This window comes from Hyposmocoma kahamanoa, unplaced genomic scaffold, assembly GCF_003589595.1.
Source record: "Hyposmocoma kahamanoa isolate Upper Pololo Valley unplaced genomic scaffold, ASM358959v1 148, whole genome shotgun sequence".
NCBI classification, from domain to species: Eukaryota; Metazoa; Arthropoda; class Insecta; order Lepidoptera; family Cosmopterigidae; genus Hyposmocoma; species Hyposmocoma kahamanoa.
Genome location: NW_020653526.1, coordinates 9,230 through 20,497, shown reverse-complemented (window position 1 = coordinate 20,497; position 11,268 = coordinate 9,230). Strand labels below are relative to the sequence as shown.

The 11,268-nt window shown below is 37.1% G+C and overlaps 1 protein-coding gene across 1 annotated transcript; it reads left to right on the top strand.

Annotated features, from left to right (window-relative positions):
* Positions 1-942: 942 nt before the first annotated feature.
* Positions 943-9,728, top strand: LOC113240549 (DNA/RNA-binding protein KIN17; the record flags this gene model as incomplete). The annotated part of the gene is made up of 6 exons (XM_026477883.1): positions 943-1,137; positions 1,738-1,885; positions 4,402-4,552; positions 7,574-7,733; positions 8,680-8,802; positions 9,604-9,728. Coding segments are annotated over 6 exons (849 nt in total), but the record flags the coding sequence as incomplete, so codon positions are not given.
* Between the last annotated feature and the right edge of the window lie 1,540 nt (positions 9,729-11,268).

The window sequence follows — 11,268 nt, the reverse complement described above, 5'->3', positions numbered from 1 at the left end:
TTTTTTGTGTATGTACGTTACGCGATAACTCCGCCATTTGTGAACCGATTTTGATTATTCTTTTTTGTTGGAAAGAAGGTAACTCAGAAGTGGTCCTATTTCAATTTGAAGAAAATATTCGACCTCTAAGGGTGGTAAACTAGGGGATGAATGACTTTTGACTTTATGAAGTTGGTTTTTTAGTACTCTGTACTGAGGTTGTTTGCTATTTAAAACGGTTATTTGATCGTTTGTCAGTTAGCCGCATTTTAGTTAGTGGACGGCAGAGCCACACAAATGACAGTACTTTGTAGTAGTTATATTTATTTTATATATTGCTTTTTTTTGTTTTGCTTTTCTTTATGTTGTTTTTTTATGATTTTGTATTTTTTATTTTGGTTTTTAATTCTTTTTGTTCTGTTTTGTTGGTTTTTGTTTTATTAACCTATACTATACTGACATTCAATTATATTGACTATTATATTCATAAATTACTTAAACTATAACATCAGCGCATCCCGAAGACGCATAGGTCTCTATCTCTATCCATCTGGCTCTGTCCCTCGTTAGCGTAGTTCATAGAGGTCCAGCTATTTTTTTATAGTCGTTGGACCATCTTTCAAAGGGACGACCTCTTTTCCTCTTGGCGTTTTCTCTTGGTAACCATTCTGTTACCTTTCTATTTTTTCCCTGTACATGTGGCCAGTCAACTTCCACTTTAGCGTTTTGATTTTTGTGGTGACATCCTCCAATTTGGTGGTCCTTCGTATGTCCGTAGCTCTGTTTTTGTCTCTTAGAGAGAATCCCAGCATACTTCTCTCCATTCCTCTATATATGACAGGTTGTGAGTTTCTCATTTACTAGTCAAAGTTTTGTTGGCCTAAGTACTATTAATCTTTTGTTTGTGTGAATATCTTGTGGCGTTGCAATAAATATCTATTCTATTCTCTTGTACTTATTTCCAGAGACCATCTCCACATGAATGCGACTCAATGGGAGACTCTAACAGAATTTGTGAAATGGCTTGGCCGAGAATCGAAATGTGTTGTTGACGAAACGGAAAAGGGATGGTTCGTGGCTTACATAGACCGAGACCCAGCAGCTATAGCTGCCCAGGAAGCCAAGGCAAAGAAAGAGAAAATGGATAAGGATGACCAGGTAGTATTTTGCGTTCCCAAAAATAATGTTATAGTTTGATAAGTAAAACAAGAATAAATAACTTCCATTTTGTTGACACAAATAGTTTTAACAAATGCATCTTTATTGCTCGACATATTGTTACTATCTTCCAGCTCTAGCCCTTATCTCATATAAGAGTTTGTCCAGACTAGTATTGTCCTTATGCGTTTCGGTTAGGAAGGGTAAGGGTGCTGGTGAAATTACAGGACAGATGGGACTTGTCAACTTATGTCTCAGGGTGTCGGGCACTGTTCTCCTCAGCTCTCTGCGACTTCAAATTTGAGTGGCACTGCAAATGTTACCGATAGGCGTGTCATTTACCACCAGGCGCAAAACTTGTTCGTCCCGTCGCTTGATGTTAAAAAAAATTCTAACTCCCAGTTTCGGATTCCCGCTTCCCTCTCCCCTTTTTTTACTTTCTTTTTCCGCTTTTTTTCCATTTCAGAGGTAGGATTTCCTGATTTCCATTTCATTTTGTAGAGGTAGGAACTAAACTATCTTCGGTTCGGGATTTGAACTCAAATTACATACACTAATATTTATGGCAATATGTTTAGTGTTAATGTTTTTCTGTGACAGGAACGTATGCTAGAATTCATCCAGAAGCAAGTGGAGCGTGGAAAGAAGGAAGGGACCACATCAGAGGAACCAACTTACTCAGAGTTTAAAAGAGAGAGCAGTCAGGAGAAACTCACTTTGAATATTAATTTGAAGAGGAAAACGGAAGGTTAGTGTTGACTTGTTTCAAGAACAATGGGTCAAATTTATTTAATAAAAATAAGCCGACCTCAAAAGTCATTCATTCCCTAAATTGCTTTTTTTGGAATAGAATCTTGTAAACAAAGTAAAAACTAAATGATTATCACTCATATCAGGTTTCTTACCACGGTATGACTTCTTTTTATTGTCCCGATATTTCGGAACGGTTGCACGCTCCATGGTCACGGGTTGAATGGACGGCGGCAGATAACAGCTTTAAGAGCAGACATATCTGTCTACCCTCTTGCGCTGTCGACGACTACCTTCATCGCAATTTGTTGTGGCGTTACCATTGTCACTCACTTTTTTCACACAAACCACACTCACTGTATCCACACGCGAAACTGAACTCGAGGTGTTTTTGTTTTTATTACTGCACGCACTAAGGACCGGATTCCATGCACTGGACAGTTTAAACGATCATCACGGTTAAATGTTTTGTACTTCGTGATCTCGATGGCTTCTCGTACCAACCGTGGTATGTAGTGACGTTCTGTCGAGAGTACCTGGGGGCAACTCGATCCAGTGGTTAGTGTCAGTCTGTGTGACATGTTGTGCTATAGCCGACTTCTGTGCATCATTGTTTTTTACTGCTCGTATGTGTTCCTTCATACGATCGACAATTGTTCGCTTAGTCTGACCGATATACGAGCTCCCACAACTGCAGTTCACTTTATAGACACCCGGTGTTTGTAAAGGAAGGTGGTCTTTTGGTGAACGTAACATTTTTCCTATTTTGGTTAAGGGGATGAAAACAGTTTTTATGGAAAACTTCCTTAGCAACCTGGCTATTTTATCTGTCACCCCTTGTACATAGGGCAGAAAAACTGGTAGTCTCTGTACGTCAATTTGCTTCTTGCTTTTGTGTATTGGTTTAAATGTTTTTATTTTGTATCCATTCTGTCGCAAAACCGTCTTAACGTGCTCCTGTTCCTGTGGTATGTGGTGTGCATCACAAAGATCATAAGCTCTATTGGTTAATGACCTGACGACAGAATGCAGGTGTTTTGGGTGATGATGTGAAGTGGGATGTTATTTTCTTGAAGTTTCACTTTGATAACGTCGATGCACTCCTTTATTGATACGTTTGTGCCATACAGCCTCGGCGGTTGGACGATACGTGGACGTAATAGTTGTTTTTCAATATCAACTGGGATAGCGCTCCTACATTCAGTAATAATGGCATCCATCTGTCGTTTCACTCTGGCGGTCGGGTTGTATGTTACATGTTTGTATGTCATGCCATCCTCCAGTAAAGCTTTTATTTTACGGTCGTATTCTTCAACGTCCACAATCACAGTGGCGTTTCCCTTGTCTGCCTTCAGTACTATAATTGTTGTATCAGCCCTAAGTTCTTTTACAGCCATCAGGTCCTGAGTACTCATGTTTTTTGGTGGTAGACGAGCGTGTCGCAAGGCTACAAAAGAGAAAAAAAAGGCTACTAAAGTAAAAACTGTTTGTTTCCCAAATAATTATAAAAAAAAAGTTACATGTGGAGGTCTACCGCGAAATAGGAAATACGAGCAACAATCATCGTTTTAGCTTCGGACCGGAGGCTACCACGAAACGTGTACGTCGTAGATCGTGATTTGACATAACGTCGGGGATAATGCAAATCCGCATGTAGTATTGGTAAAGAGCTCGTATCAGCACCAAACCAAATTTCACAGGAGAGGGATTCAACGTTATTACTTTGTTATTTCAATGGCTACGATTTTCGCAATTGCAAGTGATAATTTATTTTTATAACAATAGATTCCCGTAAATCATGCTAATTTGGTTGCCACGACATTTACGCGGAATTTATTTGGTGATTAAATTAATGGAGACTCATAAGCTGCTAGTTACGCGTAATTGCATTATCCCTTACATGGCTTTTGTATTGAATTTTGCGTTACTTTCATCGTAAAACCGACATATCAGCTTCGTTGCGGACACCGTCACGTACTACTGTATTTCGTGGTAGACATCCTGACATTAAAAAGCGCCTGTTAAAAAACTAAAAGCAAAATATATTGTGTGAATTTTAAACTATTTAAATATTTAGGCGCTTTTACCTTTCTTTACGTTTTTGAAGATAGTACATGGCAGGCTCATGAAACTGCTTCTGCCAAAATTAATGATAGCGAATTTTTGTAACGACATTGTGACAGCATAATGTCAATTGTGTAATATACAAACTAGATACGATACGGCAAGAGCGGGAATTTCGGAGATGGTGCGAGAATTCTCTCTCTTCTCAAAAACTTAAAGTTGTCAGTTCACAGTCGATATGTTTTACAAATTATTTAAACAAGAAAAATAATTAACCAGTAATAATCTTCACATTGTATTTTAACATTCTACAGTCAACATGGTTAATATAAATAGTTTAAATTTAAATTAAGCCTTACACCATATTTTGTCAGTGTTTGCATAAAATGATACAATGTCATCTAGCGGATTTTGGTTGAACTACAATTACAAATGTAAATTTTGTTCTAGACAAAAAACCCGATCTCACCACTTCAGCACTCAAACTAAAGACAAAAGAAGATACATCAAGCAAGAAGCAGAAAACAGAAGAGAAGAACCGGCAGTCCGCTCTGGATGAGATTATGAAGATGGAGGAGCAAGCGAAGGAGAAAGCCAACAGGTAAATATTTTAAAGCACATTTTCTCGTAATTAGTAGTATAATGTGCAGTATAACTAGGCGGTGTTTTTATCGTTCGGCCCTAGTGCGGTAATGGTCCTGTGACGATGCGACCTCCTTCCATCGTTCGCCTATTTATCACCTTTTCGCTGGTTTCAGGCCGCTTGTTTTCAAATTTTGAATCGTTCTTTAATTCCGTTTCCCGTCATTCTAACTTTGTTTTCTTTCCGTTGTCAATTTCTGCTTAATTGGTGAATTTGTTATTCTTTTACCAGGTCCCAACCTAAATCATGTTCGAATTTTAATACTAATCTAACCTAGTAATATTGTATAACTCTGCCCTTTCGGGGTAAGTCTATCTCACGTTTTTAGTACTTAAGTGTTTTGTAGCGTTGTACCTATTTTTTATATCCTTTTCTTGTTACAGCCTTTTTTTTTTCGACTTTATTTATGAAATATGTGTATTCTATTCTATTGCCGTAATCCTGGTCACGGCACTTTAGCGGTTTACAGCCTCTCTCTTGATTTTGATGCTCCTGCCACCCGCTAGGAGCGCCTACAAACTTCTTACGTGACGCGACTCCATAACGCACTAGATTTTTTATTTTATTAATCAAAACTAGTATAAATACAGTCGGCTTTAAATCGTTTATTTATTTTATGATGTTATTGTGTTTAAATTTAATAGATTTTTTGGTTCATTCATACGTAACGTTAAAGCAAAAAAAATTCAATGCTGAAAAAATGTATGTTGGAGTATAACCATACAGGGAGACGTTGTGGGAAACTCCCTCGTCACGAATTGTTTGATAATTGGTCTATACGATCTTCGTTATCAATTCGTTAAGCCGGCGGTGAATAATAATGTCAAAGTTAGTTAAATTTAGAGCTTAGGGTTTGCAAGTGCACACGCCACTGGTGACCTGTCAAACTTCTTCCCCGCCGAACACTGACACTTACATTACAACTCCATTCAGTGTTACCCGCTCTAAAATAATAATACTACAGTCATCGATTTGGCGAATAAACTAAGTACTCGAATATCTCGATAGTCAATAATCAACTTTGTCAATAACGCGTCGTTATGTATATTAATATTTATAAATGAACTATAACTCTAACTCGTCTAGTTTTTCTCTTTTTGACTTTCTCGCAAGTGTGACGAATATTGTATGCCACACAGATGAGACGGCAACTGCAAATATTTGAGCTATTAAAGCCCTCGCTTCCACCTCGGGGTTTTAATATGCCTCTGTTCTTAATCACCTACTTACCGCCCTTATAACTTAATAAATGAAATGCGTAACAACAACAACAACAACAACTTTAACACGTCATTAGTTCCATCGCGCCACCGCTAGATGGCATGTGTTGAATTGTTAATGCTTTCTACCGCTATAGCATTTATACGGCACTGAACGGCACTCAAGTTGTTGAGACGATTCCGTCTTATTTCTGCTACTTTAAGGTTCGGTGGTTTGGTTTTGTGCTTTCGCGCTAATGAGACATGCTGTTGGGCCCACAACCCTGTAAATTTATCCTTTTTGATAATATACGCCTTTCTACACGGAAATTTGCGTCTCAATTCGTCGTACTACGCAACCCCTTCGTTGACCAGCGCTACAAATTTTGATTTATTTTAATTTACACTGCAATAAAATCAATTCCAGTAAATAAGTGCTGTCTTTCTCCTCATAAATTGCCAAAGTAACAGGGTAAGATATACGTTATTACTAGTCTTTCAAAATTCGACGTACTTGTATCTTTTTCATATATAAGAATATAGATTTAAAAGAGACATTTGGTAGGGTCAGTCACAAAATAATTGTAAGTAAATTACAATCGATTGGTAACACCGGTAACGCTTACAAAATCTTTGAATCATATCTGACAGATCGATATCAAGTGGTCAAAATTGCGGGATCGAAAATTCTAAAATTCCTATTATATGTAATAGTCCTTCAGGAATTCCTCAAGGATCGATCCTTGGCACACTGTTGTTTGTGATTTACATCAATGATGTCAACAAACTTTCCCTTCACGCCGATGACACTTGCTTATTTTATTTTGGTCAGTGTTACATAATGAATGATAATGAATTTTACAGTGAAGAAATTTGTGTAAAGGAATTTCTTTCGAGGAAATTGCATTGTTTAAAATTTGATGTCGTAGTATTTTGACAATATTTTGTGTTTATTTTTTAGGTTATACTGTTTTATATTAATTATTATTGTTTATATTAGTGATGATCACGTAAATTGTAATATAGACATTGATAATATGGAAAAAAATGATTATATTACGTTTACAGCTACCAGTCCCGGCTAGAGATGTCGCTATTCACTGTATTTTAATTTTTATTGAATTGATATTCAATTACTTTTTATGTGAAATTACTCCACTACTTTGTGATAATTATGAATGCAAATATCGAACACTCAGAAAAAATTCCTTCGATCCGGCCGTATTCGAACCGACGTTTTCTAGCATAGCTATACCAAGCCACGGAACGAACCAGCGGATCTCACGAATTTTTCTATGTGCTTGTTGTCGTATCTTTGTATCGTCTGTTTAAAGGCAAAACTACATAAGTGACATTTTCTACAAAAAGTCTTTATATCGCTATTGTAAGAAAATCACCATCTTTCTGCAAATGAAACTCAATAACAAAAAACCTATAAATTCAATAAGTGATTTTATCTGCAGAAAGATGGTGATTTTCTTACAACAGGTACATAATTTGGAGATATTTTGTGGATTTGTGGAATGTCACTTATGTCCTTTAAGCAATCGATATTTGGTTTTTCAACGACTTTTTAGCCGTGACTCGTGGCGAGAAATCTATGAAAGTACTACACCCATTTTAAATACAGCGAATAGCGACATCTCTAGCCGGGGCTAGTAGCTGTAAAGGTAGCTAACTGGGTGACGAAATACTTTCAATGATTGTATTCTTCTATTCTATCGATAAAACTGTCGACAATAACTGTTTAAAATAACGTTCGTATATTTTTTTCTTACAGAAAGAGCTACTGGCTAACAGAAGGCGTAATAGTGAAAATAATGACAAAATCACTCGGCGAAAAGTATTACAAACGCAAAGGCGTCATAGAGAAAGTAATTGACAAGTACGGTGCGCATGTCAAATTGACAGATGATCATGTCAAATTAAAATTGGACCAGGTGAGTAATGTGTCTATACAGGGTTATATGTAAAACACCAATAACCTCATAGGACTATACTACTAACATCGTAAATTTTGTCCCATGACATAATTCATCGGATTTTGATATGGTATAAAAAGGACAACAAAAGAAGGCACTAACGTAAATACCAGTCAGGGAGGATGTATTCACGTTTGAACTTATTACCTTAAAACGAAATATAAATTGAAAAAGTTTTTGATTTTGTATTGAATTTTCATTAAAATGTGCTGCCATCTAGCGGTCAATTACTAAAAGACGACGAACCATTAACGCCTATTAGTAGCGTGGAAAATTCGAAATGTTTACAAATAGTTTTTAACTGCCTCCGTGGCCGAACGGTTACCATGCCGGACTGCCACGCAGAGGTCCCAGGTTCGATTCCCGGGCCGGGAGAAATATTTGTATGGCCTACATTTATTTCTCTCGTGAGTTTGGGTGTAATTTGTGGTTGTCTATATGTGTGTCCATGGCACCCGCGACACAGGGTTTCCCTAGTGCGGGGCTATGTTGAGTGTGTGCGTTATTATTATTATTATTATTATTAGTTCTCCAAAAAAAGTCGACCATCTTGAAGGGGTACAAAGTTTACTTTCGTTTTTTATAACAAAAAATCTATTGCGATGAACAGCAAATGGAAAATTTGTTAAAATAAGACTTTACGATGATATAAAACACCACCATGGTAATATTACAAGTGCGACTGTAATTTTCCGACGATTTTCGAGATAATTGACATGACCATAACGTACAAAGCCAAAATGGCGGACTGAGTATGCGGAACTCCGTGTACTGTTGGCGCAAGTGTCACGCCCACTGAGTACTTCTACTGTCTTTTTTGTTCTGTAATGTTAGTAATAGTAAACATACTAGATTGGAAGTAAGGTTTTTTTTTGGAAAGCTTATATGTTTAATTTGTTTCCAGAATCATCTCGAGACCGTGATCCCGTCAGTAGGTCGCGCAGTACGATTCGTAAACGGGGCGTACAGGGGCGAGACCGGGTTGCTTAAGGACATTGACACCGATAACTACTGCTGCAATGTTGAGGTTAGTGTTTCTAGTTAATTGCTGATGCATCTGTAGCATCTGCATACCCCATGGCGATTCGTGAAATTATGGTATATCAAATTTCTTCGCCTTCTATCTTACTTATAACCATGATCGAAAAAAGGTGTCCCACATATACCTACAGATACATGTTAAAACCATCCAATATTAATTCATAACTTTTTCGAATTTCGGATTTTCTGAAATGGTTTTACTGTATCGTAAGACAAACTACACACGTAGGAAGTCGAAGATAGATTTTATAGTAATTCTAATGGTGCTGTATAAAAAATGCAGTACATAACTGACAGCCTTGTTGCCGTTCCGTCAATGTGTGTTAGCGATGGGCGATGGTCAGTTATCTACTGCATAGTTACATGGCACCATTAGAATTATTTTAAAATCTAACTTCAACTTCCTAGATCAGTAGTTTTGTCGTACGATGCAATAAAATCATTTCCGGAAATCCGGAATTCGAAAAAGTAATTAATTAATATTTCGTGGTTTTCACACCTCGATATCGCTCCTTGTACTATACATGTAGCTATATATGTGGAACACCTTTTTCAGCTTTAACAAAAAAAATTTTCAAATTATTTCAGAAGAAATAAATTAAAGGTTTATTCCAAATTGACTCCACATATATTCTGTTTACATCAGTTTACTCTATTATCCGCTAGTTTACTCTAGTCTACTCCATATTTTAATTTATTCTTTGTCCACTGGTTCACTTCATTCATTCATGTCGTATCGAGGGCGTAAACCAATTTACTCCAGCTAATATAACATCTTTTATTCCAGATATCTGAAGGACCTCTGACTGGTAGACTTGTGAAAAGCGTTCAATATGAAGACATAAGCAAGCTAGCTTAATTATAAATAATTTAGGTTAAATAAATAGAACATTAACTTAATGTTTGTGTAATGAGGTAAATAAAATTATAGATATAGATTACTTTTAACATTATTTATTTCTAAATTTTTGTTTTTTTTGTGATACCAAGTCACGGCTTGTCCTTAACAGTTGCAGTGCCACTTAGACATTTAAATCGCAAAGATCAGGGATACTGTCATTTGCTTGTCACCCTGAGACAAGTTGACAAGTCCCATGTGCCTGTAATTTCACCAGCACCCTTACCCTTCAAAACTGGAATGCAGTAATGCTTACATTACCGCTTGTATCCCATAAATCACAGACGAAAATATTTCCTATGATTATATTGGCTTCCCTACCCCCCAAACTGGAACACAGTAGTGTGGTTTTCCCGTATAAAAAGGCAGGGGTGGTGGTACCCACCTACCCAGGGGGTAGGCATAAGAACCATCAGCAGTACAATGTAAATGTGTTAAAACCGACAACTTTGCACTCAAAAGTCTTCTAAATTAATGAAGTCATCCTTGAGTTATTAGAGGTCGAATAAAGTCGCCACCCTTCAAAGGGGATGATTCGCGTTTTCAACCCCCAAGTTGCCACTCTAATTAACGAGTTGAATATACCTATAAATAACAAAAACGAACCCCTTAATTAATTGAAGACAGATTTTACAAGCTGGCAACACTATTTGGGGTGGCAGTAGTGATGGGATGTCTTTAACGTTTTTCATAACGAACTGGAATAACGTTATTTGTGTATAGCGCGATATTGATGTATAATGTTTCTAGTGTGTCGTTCAACTTGTATTTCTTCTGAATTCTGACGAATTCAAATATTTTTTGTTTACTTAATTAATCCGCACCACGACACCGTTATAAAAAAAAATAGGTTGTGGCTAAAGCTGAGCAAGTCCCGATTGTACCAGCCGCGACGCTCATGAGGGTAAGTTACTGCATAATCATGTAAATTGTTTTAATTTTTTTTATAGTTGTTCCTTTTTTTGTTTATATGCGTGTCTGTGCTGTTGCACTGGACCCGACATGCCACAAGTCCAATGGGTTAGTATTATATTAACTGCCCCCGTGGCCGAACGGTTACCATGCCGGACTGCCACACAGAGGTCACAGGTTCGATTCCCGGTCCGGGAGAAATATTTGTATGGCCTACATTTGTTTATCTCGTAAGTTTGGGTGTAATTTGTGATTGTTTATGTGTGGCACCTGCGACTCAGGGTCTCCCTAATGCGGGGCTATGTTGAGTGTGTGCGTTATTATTATTATTATTTTAACTCTACCAAAAATAAAATAATTATTTATACAAAGATCGAAGACAAAGCAAAATTTCTTCGACTTTACGAATTTCTCCATGTGGTTGTTGCAGATTTTTGTTTCTGGTTTTAACGACTTTTTGCCACAGCGCCATCTGTGAGAAATCTATGAAAGTTATGAAAGTCAGCCACGCTAAGGTGAGATCGCCGGTAATGTCACAAAAATAATTGAAAAAATAAACAATTATTTATTACAAAAAACAATGCATCCGTAACGCTTAAAATAACGTTATTCCCGTCTCCTCACTATTCTCTACTTAAGGGG